We start from the raw sequence: 23,398 nt of genomic DNA on the forward strand, positions 1-23,398 counted from the left end.
TTTTAGACAGAATTTCACTTCTGTCACCCAGGCTAGAGTGCAATGGTACGATCTTGGCTCACTGCAACCTCCGCCTCCCAGGTTCAAGCAATTCTCCTGCCCCAGCCTCCTAAGTAGCTAAGATTATGGGTGCCCACCACCACACACAGCTAATTTCTGTGTTTTTAGTACAGATGGGGTTTCACCATGTTGACTAGGCTGTTCTCGAACTCCTGACCTCAGGCAATCCACCTGTCTCAGCCTCTCAAAGTGCTGGGATTATAGGCATGTGCCACCGTGCCTGGCCTCAAATTTTTAAAAGAGAGAAAATCCAATACAAGTGGATTGGAAAAGGTACTGTGTAAAAGAGTTATTTCTAGATATTTGATTGACTTATGAAAAGGTTCTCAATATTATATTATTAGGCATTGGGAAATGCAAATTAACAACCAAAAAAAATCACAGTGAGATACCAGTACATTTCCACCCAAATATCTAAAATTAAATGACATCAACATTAAGCATATGAAGCAACTGAAATTCACATACAATTTTACTACTATATACAAATACATACACACGATATACACATATACACACTTTTGCACATGCATATATAGGCACATTTCAGAAATATTTTATGTTTGGTTCTAGGTCATTGCAATAAAGCAAAATTCACAATAAAGCAAGTTATATAATTATTTTGGTTTCCAGTGCTTATAAATGTTATATTTATACTATACTGTAGTTTAAGTGTACAGTAGCATTATGTATTTAAAAACAATGTATATGCCTTAATTACCAATATTTTATTGCTAAAAAATGCTAATAATCATCTCAGCCTCTAGCAAGTCCTACTCTTTTTGCTGATGGACAGTCTTGTCTCATTGTTGATGGCTGCTGACTGATTAGCGTGGCAGTTTCTGAAAATAAGAAAACAATGAAGTTCACCACAATGACTGAATCTTCCTTTTGCAAAAGATTTCTCTGTAGTGTGTGATGCTTTTTGATAGCATTTTACCCACAATAGAACTTTCAAAATCGAAGTGAATTCTCTCAAACCCTGCCACTGCTTTATCACTAAGTTCATATATTATTCTAAATCCTCTCTCGTCATTTCAACAAGGTTCACAGCTTCTTTACCAGGTGTGGATTCTATCTCATGAAACCACTTTCTTTGCTCATCCATAAAAAGCAACCCCTCATCTGTTTTATTTTGATCATGAGTTTGTTTGCAGCAATTCAGTCACATCTTCAGGCTCCACCTCAAATTCTAGTTCTCTTGCTATTTCCACCTCATGTGCAGTGACTTCCTCCACTGAAGTCTTGAGCCCCTCAAAGTCTCATGAACCATCCTCTGCTAGCTTCAGCCTTTTCTTCTGCAGTTCCCTGACCTCTCTCAGACTTCAAATAATTGAAGATAATTAGGACCTTGAGCTGGATTAGGCTTTGGTTTAAGGGAACATTGTGTCTGATTTGATCTTCTATCCAGACAAGTAAAACTTTCTCCATATCAGCAATAAGACTCTTTCACTTCCTTACCATTTGCTTGTTTGCTGGAGTTGCACTTTTAATTTCCTTCAAGAACTTTTCTTTTGCATTCACAACTTGCTAACTGGTGCAAGAAGGCTAGTTTTCAGCCTATCTCAGCTTTCAACATGCCTTCCTGACTAAGCTTAATCCTTCCTAGCTTTTGACTTTAAGCGATTCTTTCACCTGAACACTTAAGGGCATCGTAAGATCATTAACTGGCCTAGTGTAAATATTGTTGTGTCTCAGGGAATAGGAGGCCTGAGGTGAGGGAGAGAGATAGGGGAATGGCCAGTGAAGCAATCAGAATCAGCAATCGCAACATTTATTAAGTTCACCATTTGATCTGGGTACAGTTTGTGGCAACTGAAAATCTTTATAATAATAGCATCAAATATCACTGATCACAGATCACCATTACAGATGTAATAATAACGAAAAAGTTGAAATATTGCAAGAGAAGGTACCAGAAAGTGACACAGACACATAAAGTGAGCACATGCTGTTGGAAAAATGGTACCGATAGACTTGCTCGATGCGGTGTTGCTACAAACTTAAAATTTGTGAAAACAACGACAATAACAACAAAACATGGTATCTGTGAAGCACGGTCAAGCAAAGTACAATAAAATGAGCTATGCCTATATATGTATATTCAAAAAGTTATATACAAAATATATGCAAGAGTCTTAATGGTAGCATGTAGCAAATGCTGTCAGTGCCTCACACATAGCTTCTTACCACTGACTATTCTCATACATGCCCATAGCTTCTTAATAGGAGTATCTGTGACTCTCTACCAGAGAGCTTTGTGTGGTCAGACAGGCTCTACCTATAGAGAACAGACCAAAAATATTATGAAGTTACCACACTACCAAAAACCAATGGCAAACGAGTGTTGTCCCATCCAAGCTGATGAGTAAGCTGGGGTTTTATGCCCCAATTCCCATTCCACTCTCTCCCACAGGGCCCCAGTGAGGCTGAGACCCACTTGCCCTCAGCAGTAACTTGGTCATTGACACATCCTGTATTGGATTCATTCCTGTTTGCCTTATTTCTCCATTGCCCTGTAATTCCCAGACCTGAACTCGAATTTAGTCTTGGGGTTTGCTTCTAGGATAACCCAGCTAAAGATAGAACATTGTTTATATAAGCTAAATATTGAAAGAAAAAAAAAATTTTAATGCCCATCGACAAAAGAATGGATAAATTGTGGCACATCATATGATACCTCTGTATCAATGAAAATACACCAACTAGAGCTCCTCATCACTACATGACTGAATGAATTTCACGAACCTTAATTTTGAGCAAAAGATGTTAGATACAAAATAAAGCATACTTTACTTACATTAATATAAAATTCAATATCACGCAAAATAGTCTGTGGTTGTTACGGGTTGAACTGTCTTCCCCAAAAACAGATATTTTGAAGTCATAACCCTAGTATCTCGCAATGTGACCTTATTTGGAAATAGTGCTTATACAGGACCAAGTTAAAATAAGGTATTAGGGTGGGCCCCATTCCATTATGGCTGGTGTTCTTACAAAAAGGGAAAATGGAAACAGAGACACAGGGAGAGTACTGTCTGAACCACACGAGGAAGATCAGAGTAACGCATTAACAAGCCAAGGAATACCGAAGATTGCTGGCACACCACCAGAAGCTAAGAGAGAGGCATGGGAGAGATTCTCCCTCACAGCCCTCAGTAGAAACCAACCTTGCTGACACCTTGATTTCAGACAGACAATAAATGAGACAATAAACCTCTGTTATTTCAAGTCATCCTGTTTGTGGTACTTTGTTATGGCAGCCCTAACAAACCAATACGATGGTCATAGAAGGTAAGATGGGCTTGCCTTTGGGGATGAGGAAGGGTAGAATGATAGGGACAGGAATAGGGGAAAAGGTAATGCTCTGTTTCTTAACAGTCACAATGTTACATGTGTGTATTCACCTCATGATAATTCACTTTTTAAAAATACTTTTACAGTATGCATTAAAATTCAATGAAAAGTTTTAGAAATCTAAACACTCATCAGAGCAGTTGAGAGAGTACACTGTGTAATGAAAAGGGCAAGAGTTGGGAAAAAGAAGGTAGGAAAAACTGTGATAGTATCTTTAGTTCACATTAAAGAAGGTCCCTAAGCAAAGATTCAATGACCACTATGAACTTCCAGCACAAAAAAATCAGGCAAGCCCTGTCCCCTGAATTGGAGGTAGGAGGATTGGAATCTCCCTAATTTCCACTCATTTCTATTTTCCTTATGCCCTACCTCCCCATTCTTCATTCTTAGTCTGAGAGTAGATTGCTCCTTTCTGAGTTGCCTGGAGTATTGACAATTTCAACAATAATATGTAGACTACATAAGAAGACCAGTAAAATCTATAATGAAGCACCAGCTATGCTAACATTTCAGGGACACTGAAGAGAGTCCTTTTCAAAAGTCAGAGCATGGTAAAAAACTGCTATTTCAGGATCTTTTCTCAAACATTCACTTTCGCTGTGGCACATTAGGTATTTCCTGAGCGTTTTCCACAGGTAAGACTGAGCACTGAAGATATCTAAGTGGTTCTTTGTCCCAGCTGTTACACTCAGTTGATGACTGTGAGAAATGCTTCAGTGATTTTGTTCCTAATCAGTAAGTAAACTAATTACTGACAGCCAGGGATTCATTCTTATTCTTTCCTATCTTCTTGCTGCATGATGTTTGTAAAAGATTTTGTTTGCTCTAACCAAAGGATTTTGGTTTCTTTGCCTCTTGACTTCTAACATGGTCTTTCCAGGAAGATGCCATGCTGTCTTTCACCTATATCTTAATTCTGATTCGTCAGATTAGTTCACAGAAACATTAGTGAGGCCCCAGTTATAAAACTGGAGCCATGTTGCTGCTAGTAGCTTTTGTTTTTTGTTTTTGAGACAGAGTTTTGCTCTTGTTGCCCAGGCTGGAGTGCAATGGCATGATCTCACTCACTGTAACCTCTGCCTCCCAGGTTCAAGCAATTCTCCTCCCTCAGCCTCCTGAGTAGTTGGGTCTACAGGTGCCTGCCATCACACCCGGCAAATTTTTTGCATTTTTAGTAGAGTTGGGGGTTTCACCGTGATGGCCAGGCTGGTCTCCAACTCCTGACCTCAGGTGATCCGCCCTCCTCAGTCTCCCATAGTGTTGGAATTATCAGCCACTGCACCCGGCCACTGCTAGTGGCTTTTGCAATCTTCACCAGTGTTTATGAATGTGAACCCAAGCAATGGAGGTAATATTCCCTTTACTGAAAGCCTAAGAGCTACACTATTCTCTTACCTTAACTGGATTTCTGTCTGAGAAGAAAAATATAAAGAACGAATCTAATTTTCTCCTGCCATTGACCTACAATATCTTTAACGTATATACTTGCCTCCTCTCTACCAAATGATTCCTAGGAGGACTGGCCACCTTGATATTCAAGCTTTCAAATAAATCCATTTGAAACTGGGGTCAGAACTCATTGGATAATGAGTTAACCTGAGAAACCATTTTCCTGACCCAAGGCCACATCCGACTCCTTCCAAAAGTGAAGACCTGATTTTGAAGCACCCGAGTGATGAAGAGCTTGAAACTAGATTTTGGAGAAGGTTGTAAGTCTTTTTTAAAAATTCTTCCATCTTCCTAGTTGTCCTTTTTCTTCCCTTACTAGTTTGGGTTCTTTCATGCTGTTGCAACACCAGTGAAAAGTAAAGTGATGTATTTTTCCATTTCGAATGATCTTACTCCCATGGTGAGACTTAACTTGAGAAATAGCAAATTCCCTGGAGTTTCTTCACTCTAAAGAACTATACGACTGATTGCTGGAGGATCATGGTTTCGGTTCACTGAGCTCTATTTTCTGGTGAGTCATTTGACTTAGAGGCAACTCTAAATGCACCAGGAAGGCAGTAGGATCAATACACTAGGGCTTCAAGCTCTCGGCCACTTGAAGCCACTCCAGCAGCACCTAAGAGCTTGCTTTTCTTACTTTCCCCCTCACTACCTGGGTCAACATTGCCATTGCATTTGGAATAATTGTTTAAGAACAGGATTTTTTCTCACATGTGGAATATTGGACAGACATTCACCTTTTTCTTCTTGGTTCTTACTGCATTCTTTCTCAATCTAGTAAAGAAACAGCGACCTAAGGATCTTTATTACAAGCTAAGGAGCAGGGCATTTCTTCTGACAATGGATTTTTTGTTCAGAATTTGTAATGTATGCATTTTGTTTTATGTATTTGAAGGATTTAGAAACTAGACAGCATTTTGTTACATATTTTACACATTTAACAAAACTAAGTTAGTAAAAGGTAAATGTATTAAAGAACAAAATTCCACCAAAAGTAGCATTTGTTTATTCACCACCCACTTTTCAAGCACTTGTTCCAATATTTGCAGCTGCATTACTTTCATAATTTATCTACTTTCAACCTATTCTGCCTGAACTTGCTTAATTATCTTTATACTATTTTAACTTTATAATTTCTTTTCTTATCAGAATAATACACATACGTACTTTTTACATGAATACAACAGACTTAAAAGAAATCAGAAAAGTTTCTTGCTTCACCCTTCCCCAAGCCAAGTCTTCTCTCCACTGGTGTTCACTTTGCCTTTCAATGATGTTCACCCTCTTTTCTCTTTCTGGAGCTCTTGTTGGTTACATGTTGAAATTCCACAGAGTAATTCTTTTCCTACTGTATGTTCTCCTTGCCATCACAGCATTTTGGTCAAACTTTGAGATTTTTCTCAAATTTATCTTTCAGTCTTTGTATTAAATTTCTATTTCTGCTATTTCACTTCTAAAAGATCATTATTGTTCTCTGAATATTCATTTTTAAGGATATCTTGTGCCTATCTCATGGATGCAATATATTCACTTATCTCTCTTGAGCCTATTAATGTTTGAAGACTTTGACTTTTACGCTGTGCATTGCTCTACTTTCTCCAATTCTTTTTTTTAAATTTCTGGTTGTTTTAGTCTCTTTCTATCAGTTTTACTGTTTGTTAAATATACTAATTTTAAGAATTTTGTATTCAAAAATTGCTATGAGAACAGTGAAATATTTAAAAATATAAAACATTTTTTTAGAAATGTTTTCCAGAAATTATCTAATAACATCAAGTGAACATTGGTGGAGGTTGGGTGCATACTTGAGAACCATGAAATTCATAACACAGAAAGAATGGTTCTCAAGTATGCTATAAAATGAGTTAAAATATTCAGTATTTTTCTTATTTGTAATATATGAAAGGAGTTCCTAAAATTCATAATGAACTTTTTCTAATCCCAGAATAAAAAAATTAGTTTTACGTGACATAAGAATTCTGATGTTGATTACTATACCTGAAAATATAGTAATAATGTTTCAATTCCTATTGTCCTAACCAATACTAAAATTTAGAATAATGCTGTGGTAGTTGTAAAAAGACCATACCACTGTGGAAAGAGACCAAGAAAAGCAACAAATAGTATAAAGATTTGAGTATCAGGGGATTTAATATATGACAAATATTATAAATCAGTGGAAATGATTAACTTATTTAGTATTTTATAGTTCTCACTTATAGTCTAAATTATTGTATGGTAATATACATTTTAAAAGGTATACTATATTTTATTATTTAGCATTTAAATGGTTAGCCATTTGAGAAAAAAAGAATTAAAATCCTAACTCATACTTTACACTAAATTTGAAGTGAAATAAATTTTTGAATATAAAAAAGAAAACCATAAAAGTAAAAGAAAAAAGTTTAGATAAATATTTTAATAATCTTGGAGTAGGAAAGGTTTTTTTTTGGGGGCTGATAGGTAAACCAGAAATTCTAAGAAAGAGATTTATAAACTCAGTTACCTAAGATTTTAGCAATCTGGGATTATATATATATATATATATATATATATATATATATATCTGGGATAATATATATATGTGTGTGTGTGCGTGTGTGTGTGTGTGTGTATGTATGACAAGCAGCTAATATGTTCAATCCATATACAGCTCTTACTTTTTTTTTTTTTTGAGATGGGATCTCACTCTGTGACCCAGGTTGGAGTATAGTGACACAATCTTGGCTCACTGCAACCTCTGCCTCCCAGGCTTAAGCAATCCTCCCACCTCAACCTCCCAAGTAGCTGGCACCACAGGCATGTGCCACTAAAGCCCACCAATTTTTTGTATTTTAGGTAGAGATAGGGTTTTATCACATTGCCCAGGCTGGCCCCGAACTCCTGAGCTCAAGCGATCCACCCACCTCATCCTTCCAAAGTGCTGGGATAACAGGTGTGAGCCACTGTGCCCAGCCTACATATTAATTTAAGAAAATATGTAAACGCCCCAAAAGAAAGCAAGTAAAAAGCACATGAACCAGAAATTCACAAAATAAATATGCATAATTTTTAAAAATATTAAAATATAACCAGCCTCTCTAAAAGTCAAATAAACAAATATTGATTAAAATAAGATCATAGTTTTTCCTGTCAGTTTGTCAACTATTAAAAAGATAAAAATACGCAAGGTTAGTAAGATTGTGGCTTATGGGTATTCCTATACAGTGTTCATGGGAGTGTTAATTGGTAAAAAAAAATAAAAAACCAAAACAGCAAACAACAAAAAAGCACCTTTCCTTGGCAACCTGGCACTCTGTAGCTAAATTTTTAAAGAACCTACACCTTGACCCAACAGGTTTTCTTCTATGAATTTACTCTAAGTAAATAACAAGATGATGAGGTCTATAAAGGGAAAACCTTAGAAACAACCTTAATGTTAAAACTATAGGAATATTTAAATAGCTCGATACTTATGTACAATATAATAGTATATAGCTATTGAAAATAAAGATAATTTATTAAAAGAATTTTTTAAAATTCCCAATATTTCACTAATTAAAAATATACATTACAAAACAATAGCTAAGTATAATCATGCCCACTAGTGGAAGTGTGGGGAAAAGGATGGAGGAGGAGGGTCTTGATTGGGTCAGAAATGAGGTTTGGATAAAGCAGTAGGTAGAATTGAATAATATCTCCCTCCTCTCATCTTTACCCTCCGTGTCCCTTAGTATGTCTCACTTTTATGAGCAGCTCTCCTTTTTCATGAAGTTATTTTATTATTTTTATCATCATCATCATCATCATCACTAACATATATGTTAAGTGCTTACTGTGTACCAGCCATTGTGTTTAACATGTTATATGGTTTATCTCATCAAATATTCAAAAGCACTCTTATTCCCAATTTGCAAATTAGGAAACAGAGACAGAAATGTTAACTTGTTGAAGGACACACAATTATTAAAAGGCAGAAATGAAAATCACACAAAATCCATCTAACCTCAAAACTATACACTCAACTACTACAACACCCTGTCTTACGATGAAATTGAAATCAATTCATAACTGGAGTACAGACACAAACAGATATATGTGATGGGTTTGTGAAATGTGGCAGAAAGGAGGTGAAGGTTGGTAAAGTCAAATTGCAGGGTGAGATAACAAGAACATTAAAAAGAAATAAATAACAATAAGTGAGTAATAAATTTGGCATATTATGTTTCTAACAGAACTTGTATCTGGTATGAGGTTTTATTATAAACTACCCAACTCATTCCTCTAGGGGCACCTATACCCTTTAGACAGGAGAGGGCTATTCTGTAAAATATAAAGTCCTCTTTTACCAAGAGCCCAAGTGATTCATTGAAGGATTCTTTTGCCCCACACAATAACTGGACCCAGTTTTCCCTAAATGGTGTGTCCTGGACAGTGTTTCCTTATAAGCTAGAGCAGCATGAGCGTCAGAGAAGGTGGAATAAAGCTCATAGGGGAGGCAATGAAGACAGCTAATACCCACAGGGTCAAACACTGCAGTGTCCTCTAAATCCCAATCTCTCTTTTCATAGTATGAAAGTAGCTGAGCACATTAGCTGAACTACGTGTTACAGCTTCTTTTAAGGTTGTGTTTCTCTGTGACTAATTCCTAATCAATGAAGTATGAATGGAAATATGTGCCCTACCTTCTTCATACTCTCTTTCTCTTTCTGTTGGTGGGTGCTGATGAAGAGGAGGGCCTAGACAGTGGCACAGCTTCAAGATGGAAGGACCTTGGGTTTCCGAATCACCATATGAGAGACACCCACCCACCAAAATCTTAGACTGCTACATGAGGGAGAAATAAACAGCTTGGGGTCTATTTACCCTCTGCAAGGGTATACCTCCTTGCAGGGAGGTATACTATGTATAATAAGAGTCTTTCTGTGCATCACACAGGTATCAGCAACCTTTGTGTTCTAATTCTAAGGAGAAAGTAAAGACTGGCAGTGAAATGGCAGCACACAGTAGTAGAACAGAGCATGTGGCATAGAAATGGGTGATCAGAGGGGTGGTGTATGTTGGCAAGACAGACACGATGAGCAGCAGCTGGAAGAGAGGAAGCATGTGTGCTCAGAGAGCTTCTGCTCTTAGGGACTTGCAGAGAACTTTAAGAAAGAGACAGGGTTGAGGATGGCCCATATGGCTGAGTGCTACTGGCCCTGTATTCACTTAGGGAATTTCAAAATCTATTTACCTAGCTTCTATATACAGCCAGGTTGTATCTATTTGTGTGAATATGAGCATGCTGTGTATAGACACATGCATATATGTAGTCAGAATATTAATATTAAATTTACTATCCAAAATATTAAACTATTAGGGTTGAAGAATTATGAGTAGTTTTAATTTTTTTCTTTCTGAATCATCTGAACTATTGAAAAGAATAATATCATGTATCTATCATAAAAATGTTCTTTATTTTGAAGGAGAAAAATTCTTCCTGTTTTATATTTTAATGAAAATATTTAAGGGAAACATTTTATTGGCTGTACATAAATAAACACATAATAAGAATGAGACACAATGTTTTGCCCAATTCTTATCATGAATTCTTTCAAGAAGAGAATACATGCCCACCACATAACATATGACTACATGTTTGTAAGTCCCCCTGTTGCATAATAAGCATTGGGTTGTATTCATGATTATCACTGGTACTTGGCACCCTTTGACACCCAGTAATGGTAAGTGAATTAATTTATGAATGCATGAGCACTCTAGTAGCTTTTGAAGTGTAACTTTCAATGGTAACTGATAAATTATTTCAGCCTTGGAATCTCCATTTCCTGTTATTTCAGTGTATGACATAAAGTAATTGACTAATCACACATAAGACACCTAAACAAGTGTTCTTTCTTTTTCTTTCACTTTATATATCACAGCTCCATTCAACCCAAATAAAGATGCAGATAGCATAGTCAAGTTTGACACTTTTGGAGATGGAATGGGGCGATACAACGTGTTCAATTTCCAGTATGTAGGTGGAAAGTATTCCTACTTGAAAGTTGGTCACTGGGCGGAAACCTTATCGCTAGATGTCGACTCTATCCACTGGTCCAGGAGCTCAGTCCCCACTTCCCAGTGCAGCGACCCCTGTGCCCCCAATGAAATGAAGAACATGCAACCAGGGGATGTCTGCTGCTGGATTTGCATCCCCTGTGAGCCCTACGAATACCTGGCTGATGAGTTTACCTGTATGGATTGTGGGCCTGGGCAGTGGCCCACTGCAGACCTAACTGGATGCTATGACCTTCCTGAGGACTACATCAGGTGGGAAGACGCCTGGGCCATCGGCCCAGTCACCATTGCCTGTCTGGGTTTTATGTGTACTTGCATGGTTGTAACTGTTTTTATCAAGCACAACAACACACCCTTGGTCAAAGCATCGGGCCGAGAACTCTGCTACATCTTATTGTTTGGGGTTGGCCTGTCATACTGCATGACATTCTTCTTCATCGCCAAGCCATCACCAGTCATCTGTGCATTGCGCCGACTTGGGCTGGGGAGTTCCTTCGCTATCTGTTACTCAGCCCTGCTGACCAAGACAAACTGCATTGCCCGCATCTTCGATGGGGTCAAGAATGGCGCTCAGAGGCCAAAATTTATCAGCCCCAGTTCTCAGGTTTTCATCTGTCTGGGTCTGATACTGGTGCAAATTGTGATGGTGTCTGTGTGGCTCATCCTGGAGCCCCCAGGCACCAGGAGGTATACCCTTGCAGAGAAGCGGGAAACAGTCATCCTAAAATGCAATGTCAAAGATTCCAGCATGTTGATCTCTCTTACCTACGATGTGATCCTGGTGATCTTATGCACTGTGTATGCCTTCAAAACGCGGAAGTGCCCAGAAAATTTCAACGAAGCTAAGTTCATAGGTTTTACCATGTACACCACGTGCATCATCTGGTTGGCCTTCCTTCCTATATTTTATGTGACATCAAGTGACTACAGAGTAAGTCTTTGTTTCTTATCTTTCCTTGTTATTTCTTCTGCCAGTGTTTCTTGTGTGGTACTCAAAATAGACTCCTTTTATTTCATCTCAACAATAAGCTGGGTAATTTCAAGCCATTATGAACCTGTATATTATATGTTAAAATTAATTATATATGCAGAGAGCATTTAATTAGTACCTACCACATGCAGAACACTGTGCTAGGCACAGAAGAGAAGAGAAATATAAATGATATGGTCATTCAAGGAATTTATAATCTAGTGGGAGATAAAATGTAATACACATACATAAAGTTAAAAAGCGATTGATAATAGAATAAGACTTAAACTACTAAGAATCTAATTGTGAATCTATTTGAGAATACTTCAAATTAGATATAGGAAGACTTGGCTATCATGAATCAATCCGTAAATTAAAATACACTTGGAACATTAAGCTAGGAGAAGTCTAAAGATAGAAAGTTTCACTCATGCTTCATTACTTCTCTAAAACAAATTAAAATACAATGTTAATTTGCTATGTCCTTTCTATAGCCTTAGTTATATATACACATATATTTTCCTTTAACTAGTTAAAAATTTTACTACACATATCCAGGTAACCTAACTAACACTAATTGAGTCTTAGTAATATGCAGTTTAAATTTCTGGGATCCCTTATAATTATCACATCTCTTTTGAAAGAAACTTTATCAGTCCATCATAATTGTTCAAACTGCTAAAATGCTACATCAGTTGTGTTTCCATTTATAATTCTGATTTTAGTATCTTACAATGAGTGAATATAGGAATGTTTCTCTCTTCAAGCATTTGTTTATTATTCTCTATATTTCTTAAATTGTCATAAAGTTTTCCAGAAACATAATGGTTTCCTTGCTACACAATGATTTCACAAACCGAATGAAATGCCTTCATAGGTTGTAAAAATCCTTAGATCTGCTGTTTACCAGCAATTCCTACATTGCCAAAATCTAGAAAATTGCAGCCCAAAATGAAGACAGAGTGGATACAAAATTTCAGTTAGATAGGAAGAATAATGCAAGAGGTCTGTTGTATAACATGGTGACTACATTATATTCTTGAAAATCACTGAGAGTCGATTTTAAGAGCTCTTACCGTAAAAAATGGTAAGTACGTAAAGTAATGCAAATGTTAATTAGCTCTATTTAGCCATTCCACAATGTATACATATTTTAAAACATTATGTTGTACATAAATGTACACAATTATTATTTGTCAATTAAAATAGATAAATGCTTCATTAAAAAAAGAAAGACAAATCCTTTAAAGCATGGGATCAAGATGCTGGTGAAGAATATTGTATCTAGTCACTTCATTCATAACCATGTGACTGAAACCTATGGGCTACATAAGAGATGAACAATAAAGATGAAGAACGTAAGTTCAATGTCGTGGGGCAAGACTACCTACAAAAATTTTGGAAAATCTTTAAGAAGAGGAAACATCAGAGCTGGATTGGCAAAGTCAAAGAGCAGAGTATATGAACCACAGGGGAGTTGGAATGTTAGAATTTGGAGATTAATATGGAGAACTATAGTTAATGTATTGTAATGCCCCATCTCTATCTTTTGTCTTTATGGATATGTCTAGTCCCATAGATCTGCAGATATTTGTTTTTAAGCTTTTAGGAAGCCACTTTTAGCAGACATGATTTTTAGTATTGGGACTGCAAAAATAGTTACAATACTAATTATTTTGTCCTGGATAGATGATTTGAAACTATTCATTCTCAAAAGAGCTGGTTTTAAAAAAATGACAGAGCAGAAAATACTATTGAGAATAAATATAAATAACATTATAAAAATTTAATTTCATTCAGTGAATTAGCATGTACTTCTAAGACACAGAAAAAAAATGACTTTTTTCTTTACATGATAGCAATAGAGTGGAACAACTGATTGAATGGAGTTAGCTGAAGACACCAGAGCTTTCGCCACGTAGACGTCATTAGGCCAATGGCATAGAGGTTGTGGAACAGAGTTTTTTAAGGTCCTTGATAATTAAGGTATCCAGTGACACTAAGATCATCCGAGGCCTCACAAATAATGCCAATCCTAAGTTTACAAAAGAATGAGAAAGGTAGACTGAAGCCTCCAATGTAGTGGTTTTCAAATTTAGCTGCATATTGAATCAACTGGGTAGCATTAAAAAAAGTATTGATACCTGGGACACAGCCCCAGAGATTCTCATTGAATTGGCCTGGCCTGTGGCTTGGCCATCAGGATACTTTCGAAGCTTACTAGGTAACTCTGATTTGCAGCCAGGATTGAAAACCACTGCCCTAATGAATCACATGTTCTTCTTGTCACGCCAATATGTCTAGTTGGGCCTGTACTGTTTTGAAATGTTTTGAAATATTTGTCAAAGTTAGAAATTTGAGAAACTTGACATAAATATCCAGATTCCTTATTTCTCTTAACAAAGTAAAAATGTGAGCCCAAATGCCTACATTCGGCAATTAGCTGGGTCTGAGTAGTGCTCACCCGGAAGGCAGCACTCTTGCTTCTGTTGCCCCTGTCTCCCACTCATCTCTGAATTCTCACACCTGGCCCCTCACACTTATGAACTTTCATAGACCCTATAAGCATTTGAACTTGGGACCCTTGCTCTAGAAATTCCAGAACAAGACTGAGATTTAAAATTTCCCAGAGGAAAATCATGTGGTTCAGACAGAATCAGCAGCAATAATTTCAGAGCAGCTGAAAAAATTTTGAGCATCGAACAGTCAACAAGGTTTACAACTCAGTACTTTGCCACCCGTTGTGAGTTATAAATAAACATAAGCATGATTCCAGTCTTCGCAAAGTTTATATCTCAGCTGGAAGAAAGATATTAAACAAGAAAGAATTCAAGAATTATAAACACAGAATAGTTTATAATTAATTGAAGAAAAAAACTCTCAATACCTATGGGCTGCATAAGAGTTATATGCGTAAGAACGTGATCTTTCCAGGATTACTTCTTGAAGATGGAATTTTTACCCAGTAACCTTGGCGGGCAAATGCAACTAAGGTAGTTAGAGAATATAGGAAATATTCCTCAGACAAGACAGGAATCAAACAACCAGAAGGAAGCCATTATCAGTCTTACTCAGGTGGAAAATGGGTTAGGTGGGGGAGTGGGGTGGTTCATTTAGATGTTTAAGGGCTTTGAGGTCTTGAGTTTGTTTTGTTTCGATTATTTGCTTGGGCAAAAAAGTGACATGAAAGGGAAGAGGGAAAGAAAGCGTGCTGATCAACTTGCTCTGCTAGATGCTTTACATCAGCTCACTTATCCTGATCCTCTTTTTGATGAAATGTGGAAGCAAATTTTATTATCCATCAGAGAGAGGAGCAAACAGAGGATAATTAACTTCCCAGGTGGCACAGTTATGAAATAGTAGTTTTTCTGATTCAAATCCATGCCCTTCATAGTGTACCACAGACATATCCTTAATCTGAAGGTTGGATATGAAAGAGTAGAGTCTATATCAAGGAGGACTAATTGAAGCTATTATAGGAATTCAATACAGAGCAAACAAGAAATTCAGTAAGAATAAAAAATTCAAAGGATCTTTAAGAAATTATCCAAGTCATCTCCTGCTATATGACAACTAACCTTTCTCAGGTGATTTAAGAATCAAACACTGAGTCATTGGCATCCAATACATAGCTTAAATTGTGTAAATAAAAATGGGGCCATGTTTAAGTGGAAAGTTATCCATCAAGGAATTCATTTATAGTAATTACTGAGTGTTTTGTTCATATCTTCCAAAAAAATATTTGAGGACTTACTTCTCTTTTGTAACTTACAGCCTAGTGGGGAATGAGTGGAAGATGGAGATGGAGGGTAAATAATGAATGAATGAAAATGCAGGCTCATTCAGTAGTGAATGCTGTAATGGAATTTTTTTTTTAATGCCTTGAAAAGCAGGTTACTGCAGTTTATCTCAAATTTTAATGTGCATGCAAATCACCAGAGGATCTTGTTGAACTAAAGATTCTGATTCAGTAAGAAAGGATGGGGACCAAGAATCTAGATATCAGCAAGCTCCCAGGAAATGGAGATGCTACTAGACTAAGGACGATACTCGGAGCGTCAAGACTCTAGGTTCTTTTGGGGGTTGGAGTAGATGAAACAATTTACCTACAGTAGGCAGATACTTGAGAATTGACTCCAGAATTTTGACAAGGTTAAAATACTTACAAAATAATTCCTATTTTCCCATGTTGACTATTTTGAAGATTCAAAAATATATATTATATCTCAAATTCTTTTTAAAAAAAGTTTGTCATCCCTACTTTGCTAGTACCTATTTCATAATATTCCACTGAAGAAAATATTCCACTGAAGGGAAGGAGCCAGACATTAGAATTCTATGTGCTATGCAGAAGAAACAGCAAGTTCAAACACTCTTAAACAAAAGTATCTTAGAAAAGAAAAGCATATGACTACAGTTTAATGACTAAATGGAAGAGTGATTTGATATGAGAAAAAGGCAGGAGAGTTAAATCATGTAGGAATTTATAAGCCATAGCAAAGAGTTTAGATTTTATTCTATGTGGAAAGGAAAATCACTGAAAGCTTTTTAAGCAGGGGAGTTTATGATCTCAAATTTTAGGGGGGAAAAAAAGCTGCTATAAAGACTCTATTACTACATGACAAAAAGGCAAAGGCATAAATGGGGAGACTGGTTAGGAAGTTGAGGTGGGTACTGGGGTCAGAATCACCGTACGGTAGGATATTAACAACAGAGATTGTTAGAAGTAGAGGTAGAACCTGTCAATGACTGTGAAAGGTTTTAACCTGCTTGCAATCTACCAGGTTAGCCTACCACAGTTTCAGGATGCTCATGCCAGAAGACATAGGACTCTTGATTCAGAAACAAATAATTTTATCACTCATGACCATAGCAGTGGCCAGAGTATCAGCACTTATATAGGTTCCTTGAGTTCTGATTTCTTGTCTTTCTTTTTTAGACAGTTTCCCTCTTGTCACCCAGGCTAGAGGGCAATGGCATGCTGTCGGCTCACTGTAATCTCTGCCTCCCAAGTACAAGCGCTTCTCATGCCTCAGCCTCCCAAGTGGCTGGAATTATAGGCACCCACCACCATGCCAGGCTAATTTTTGTATTTTTGATAGAGACGGGGTTTCACTGTTTTGGCCAGGCTGGTCTCAAACTCCTGACCTCAGGTGATCTGCCCACCTTGGCCTCCTAAAGTGCTGGGATTACTGATGTGAGACACCACGCCCAGCCAAGTCCTGATTTCTACAAGGCAATGCAGAGTAAGCTAGGACACCTGCATAAGCAGTACTCAAAAGATCAGTATTACTTGTTTTCTTTTTACCTTAGGATCAAATATACCAAAGCATGCTGCTGTTATTGATCCTATCCTTAATTACAATGTTGACATTGTGTTCATCATGGGCATAGCATTATTTTTGATTGTTTTAAATATTGCATTATTGTCTTGATTAATGCATTTTGGATGCCTCCTTAAATCTGTATCTCAGGCTAGCGCCTTACTTGCTTCACACTAGCACCACCTCTGCCTTTCCCCTGATAGGTAGGATGGTAATTTATGTGTCTATCACCAACAAGGCATAAAACATTGAGTTCCTCCCCTCTCTGAAGTTCCTCAGCATACTTAGTCTGGTGTGTATGAACTTCACCCACCCTTCAGGATGGGGAAATTTTAATCTAGCCTTAAGTAATATTTTCCTTAAAACAGCGGAAATTAGGATAGAGAGAGAGTGGGGAGTAGGGCCGCACAGTGAGAGAGCAACTCCTTGCCAATAGAGAAGACACATTTATTTTCAGTTTAAGCACTCAGCAGCTACCTATGGCTCAACCATATTGAAGGTCCAATATTTTTGTGCACTCAAAAGACTAAATTATGAAATAAGATCATCATTACTGTCACCATGTGCTTCAACATTGGTGACCCATTGACTAAGAAACCAGAGCCTACAGCTTTTTGGCTGGAACTTGTGGCTTGTGCACTTAATTAATTTGACCTTGACTCACATATTAAGTGTGACTTGCTTCTTTTCGATACAAAATTAACAGGGCATTTGCGCTCTCATCATGATAATATCTCTTAGGGTCTTGCTTTGTTTTAATATAAGGGCTGTCACTGATGGCAGGAATTTGTCTAGATGTTTTTGCATCCCTTTCTCATTCTTTGTCAGCATCACAAACCAGTCCAGGTGAGTAAGCGCCCAAATACGAGTCAGTGCCTCACCTATAGTTGCCCAGAAAGCTAAGTTCCACTGAAAAACAAAACAAACCAACCAAAAAAACTCTGACTCTGACTGTCATCTTGGAATGGATCTAAGTTTGGAATAAGGGACTACAGCCGGGACGAATCCTTCAATGGCCCAGCTGTTGCTATTCTTCCTTAACAAGCATATGTGCCCTGATGCCTCAGCCTCCCAAGGAAACCAGTGAAAGTTCAAATGATTCATCTGGCTTCTACCTTCTCTGAAAAATCTCTCTCTCTCTCTATGCTCAGTGTAGGTACATGTCTCTGCAATTTTTATGTAAAAGAGAGTGGAATTTTCTGCCTACCCAGGACAAATGTTAGTACTAGTTATTAGAATCAGGTAGACCTGAATTGAACTGGGGAGGAAATTCACCCCACTCTACTCTCCAGAGAAGAGTTAACAACAGCCAGGACATCAGTCTAGCAGCTGTGTTCGAACCTACTTCCTGTTACTCAACCTTCGACCACATTCCCAAATCCTCCTTCTTAGCAGGCAATAAAGTGGAACACTATTTATTCCTGGTTAACCATACAATTTAGTAAACATGTTTGCTACTGATTCCCACCAACTTCCCTCAAATCCTGTTTATCAGCCATTGAGGCCCTCATACTTTCTTTCTGAAAAAGCCATGTGTCTGTTGGCATTCCATCCTCATTGCCAAAATTATCAAAGACTGTGAGATTTTACTGTACTTACAAGGTAACAAGTGAGCCTACCACAGTTTTACTAATGCTAACCTAAAAGAATTTATGACTCACAGCAATAGCAGCAGCCAGAGTGTCAGCGTTTGCACAGGTTTCCTGAGTGCCACTTCTCACAGGGCTTCACAAAGTAGTCCAGGTGACCCCTGTACTGTCAGTGGGTTACATCACAGGAGAGGAACTCTGAGACTAGGGAACCTGAATCTTTTATAATGAACAGTATGCTACCCTTTGTTCTAGAGGTAGGCACTGTCTCTATCTTCTAAAGCTCTTTGCTACACAAAATTGTTGAAAAGACATTCTGGAACAAAGGCAGTCAGAGCCTTGCTCACAAAATAACATGGGAGGTTCATGCAGAATAATTTTCCAATAGAATTTGCTGTTGGACTGGATGTGTGGGTGTGAGGGCAATAGTAAAATCAAGGATGGTCTCTGGCTTTCATACTGGGTGGCATTTGGTGTGACTTACTCAAACAGGGATACTTGGGGAAAGGGACCAAATTTTGACTACATTATTATGCTATGCCTATTTCATTACCAAAAGAATATGTCATGGTGGCAGTTGGATATTTAACTCTAGAAGCTCAAAGTATATAGGTCAAAACCAGTAATAAGTATTTGGACATCATCAATATTTAAGCCATGAAACTCAATGGGATGAGGAAGAAAGAGAGTCCAAACCTGAGCTCTGAGGAACTCCAGCACCTAAAGTTAAGGTAGAATAGATAAAACTAAGACAAAGAACAACCACTGAGGGAAAGATGTATCCAGGAAGCCAAAAGGAAGGAAGTGATTAACTGTGTCAAGCAGATGAAAACAACATCATGAACTGGTAGTATACAGTCAACACAGAACTACAGATCAAAACAGCATTTTAATAGTGTGACTTACTGAAGGAACTGGATAGCTGAAACTGTGAGATTGATATTTGAGATTTACGATAAATAAAAGGTGTTTCAAATTTATAGCAGGTATACTGAATAAACATGGTACACAAACTATGGTAAAAATGCAACTTTAGTGCTCCTTCCATTATCTCTTCAGTATTTAGTAAGGGTAATCATCCCCCACCCTGAGATGGAAATTCCTATGGACATACTCAAATACCAAATGTGCACCACATGTGAGGCTCCATTCTGGTACTCTGAATAGCACAATGAGAAAAAACATTCATGACCTTGGCTAGATGACTTTATGATCTCTAAGTCCACATATGGTTAAAGGTACATCCTTCAGATGCCTGGAGGATGACTAGAGGTTGTTTTCATTTGCCATGTGATCTTCAAAAGTTACCCTGTGGCGTTTTTTCCCTGCAGGACCTTGAGTGAGTTGGCTGGCAGTCCTCTATTAGGATTTGTCTCTGGTGGCTCTATGCTCATTCCCAGGGCATCCCGCTATCCCACCCCCCAGCCTCTTTCTGTGAAGGTCCCCAGGCAACTCTACATAGGCCCAAGACCATGCATGATGGTTCTTGTGTGGCCCATCTTGTCCATCCATACCATTCACATAACCTTTCCTTTAATAAATTCTCAGAACAAAGGACTACCTCAAGATAGTAGCAAGTTTTGTGCAGTGTCACTAGAGCAACTAGCCTTTTCCCACCTTCTAGATTTCCAAGGCAGAAATCAGGCTGCAATCCAGGGCATACTGTTCCTGCAGAAACACCTGACTTTTTGTAAGTGGCCACATTGAAGCACTCCTTGCTAGGCTTTCAGTGAGGAGACAAAAAATCACAGTACAGCTTTTCCCAAGATCCCCTCCTCCTAAATGCCTCTCCTCACCAATTCTTGTAATGTCTTAAAGTGTATGAGGAGATTCAAGAGTTATAGAAATGCTTTCAGAAAAGGTTACCTGGAAATTTCACACATTTGGATTTGTCTCTCCCTCCCGTGATCTCCGATATCCTTCACACTGGCTTCAGAGTCAGAGTCAGGAACTGAGACAGAAAGAGGATGATTCTAACATCATATTTCCCATATATGTAGAAAACAAATTATCTGAGATTTATGAAGGCTTTTGCATCCTGTTTTCTGAGAAGTTGAAAAGAAAGGAGCCTGCAATTGGGGGCCCCAAGTTGGACAGCACTGGACTAGTTAAGGGAGATAAGAACCTTCGAATGATGAGGATGGATTATGCTTTCAGCATTTAAAGTAAACAAAGGTCTAAAGAATTATGCCACAGAGTAGCCTAAAATTTTTACAAAAATCAAAAACAAAAAGAAGCCTTCTAAAATTATGTGGCTTCTTCAGTTATGCGTTCAGTCTTCAGCTCTCCTTGATTAGACAGGAAGGTCAGACACTTTTCAGAAATGTTTTATAGATGCCTAAAGTCATTTAGGGCATTTGAAATTATGCTACTTTGTAACAGCATGTGCCTAAGGGAAAAGGAAAAATAATCTAAAGTTACTCTAGGATGAGAATGAGAAGACATGATAAACCCTGGTTCTGGAGAACTTTGAGGGGAGACAAAGAGGGAGAAGTCAAAATTATCTGCAGAGAATTGTTGTATGGAAGCCTAGAGAACATGAAGATTGAACAGTGAGTACCTGATGCATCAAAATTCCAGAGAGATGCCAACAGAATAAGCAAAAGCAAAGGTACCACAGAAGAAAGCCGATAGAGTTCCCCAATGAAGAACAGGCAAACCAGTAGTGACAGGCAGAGTTTCCAGCAAGCAAGAGAGATAGAAAAATGTAAAAAAACCCGTGAACCTTAAACAAGTCAAGTTCATAGACTGAAATAATCAGCAATCTGGCCACTTCATCATTGAATATGTTTTACTATTTAAGATTCCAACTTCTGTGGTTTTGCAGAAATATCTTTATAAAAACATAAAGAAAACAAACAAGAAAATCCATGCGAAGTCCTGGCAAGCATTCAGAAGTGCCCCACGCAAATGGTGTTTGCTTATAAATCCTAAGCAATATTTCCAAGACTACCCCAAATGTAGAAGATCCAAAAAAATACTGTATTTGGCTATAATAAGAACAAAGCTATCGATGGTTTTGGATTCTCATTTTGATCTTGTTTCAGCACTCTCTGTAGTTGGCCATTTGACTGAATGTACAGCCAGCCACTTACTAGCCAGCCTTCTCTTGTAGGTGCAGACAACAACCATGTGCATCTCTGTCAGCCTGAGTGGCTTTGTGGTCCTGGGCTGTTTGTTTGCACCCAAGGTTCACATCGTCCTGTTCCAACCCCAGAAGAACGTCATCACACACAGACTGCACCTCAACAGGTTCAGCGTCAGTGGAACTGGGACCATGTATTCTCAGTGTAAGTATGGAACTCAGCACTAACTCCCTTACACGTGGCATTGTAGTCAGGATCAGTCTGCCAGGAATAGGCGACACATGTATGTCCCCATGAACAATCTCAAGTCGATCTTCCTAAGTATGGATTTAAACACTATGCGTCAGGTGCTGTGCTAGGTGCTGGGAATACAGTAAGGAGCAAACAAGTCAAAGTTTCTTTTCGGGCAGTGCATACAGTCTAGCAGGGAAGAAAGACACTAAATCCATAGCTGCAATTAGGGGCTTGACCATGTTGTGGAGTTAGATAACCTGGTCTCTAGTCCTGTTCTGTAATCAATTTAATAGATAACTTTGAACAAGTCACTCTATTGCTTTCTGCCTTGTTTTACTAATTAAACTAGGGGACTGGACTAGATTAGTGTTTTATATAGTATATTCCACGTCACACAGATGCCAAAGGGGCTTCATGAAAAATTAAAAGGGGAAGATAATGAAAAACAATGAAAAATTCTGCGTTCTTAATACCTCCTTGAAAGTTAACAGCATTTCCTTTAACATGCATGTGTTATACATGTTTCTACAGCAAGAAAGCATGTTTAACTTTGTTAAGAATTAACAAAGTTAAAATACATTTAAAAGTATTTTATCATAGTAAAACTAACATCCTGTGGAACACACCTTGGAAAATGCTGGAATAGACCTTCCTCCTACTTCAATGACACAATGTTTTCACAGCTGAGAAGGCAATGTGAACTGAAGGACCCTAGGATAGTTCCCAGTCCCAAATTCTCTCTGCTACTGGCCTGCAAATGTCTGAAACACTATCCTTAGAGAATCACTGATTTAATTCTTTAGAATTCTCTAAAGCACAAAGGTACCTGAAGGGGACAACCTTTTAAGCCATTTTCAGCTAACTTGCGGCATGAAGTAGAAGCAATTCACTGACATGGGATGAGGAGGAAGAAAAGAACTGGAGCCATGAGAGGGAGAGGGAGGACAGAAAGTGACAGAGACAAATGACTGCTTCACAATTTTGCCTTGAGTTGATTACAAAGGATACTTCAAAATAGCTCAGCATCACAGGGTGAGAATCACATTAGTGCCCCAATTTCTCCACCAAAGTACAGAATTTAACAGGGCAGCCCTTCCCCAGAAAACAGAGGGAAGACTGACAGACCGAGAGCACACGTTCAGGGATAGGCTGCACGTTCCTGTCGTTCCAGCTGAGATCCAAGGTGTCACAAAATTTGAGCTTCAGGGCATGGCAAAGCCTGTGAGATTGTTTTCCTTGGATCTTAGAGAAATATATTTATTCCTTGAGCAAACAAAGCTCTTCTTTAGC

At 38.0% G+C, this 23,398-nt stretch overlaps 1 protein-coding gene across 3 annotated transcripts in view; it reads left to right on the forward strand.

The window, feature by feature from the left end:
* Positions 1–23,398, forward strand: part of LOC105723316 (metabotropic glutamate receptor 3) — a 226,934-nt gene that overhangs the window by 182,705 nt on the left and 20,831 nt on the right. Inside the window, exons 4-5 of one of the 3 annotated variants that reach the window (XM_012461246.2) lie at positions 10,770–11,836; positions 21,904–22,078. The exons of 1 other annotated variant lie outside the window; for it this stretch is intronic. In XM_012461246.2, the coding sequence (XP_012316669.2) occupies positions 10,770–11,836; positions 21,904–22,078 (1,242 nt within the window). The remainder of the gene's footprint in view (positions 1–10,769; positions 11,837–21,903; positions 22,079–23,398) is intronic. One more of the 3 variants, XM_064375167.1, reaches the window with a different exon arrangement.

The sequence above is a fragment of the Aotus nancymaae genome, unplaced genomic scaffold, assembly GCF_030222135.1.
Source record: "Aotus nancymaae isolate 86718 unplaced genomic scaffold, 86718_ANA_hifiasm-v0.15.2.pri h1tg000002l, whole genome shotgun sequence".
Lineage (NCBI taxonomy): Eukaryota > Metazoa > Chordata > Mammalia > Primates > Aotidae > Aotus > Aotus nancymaae.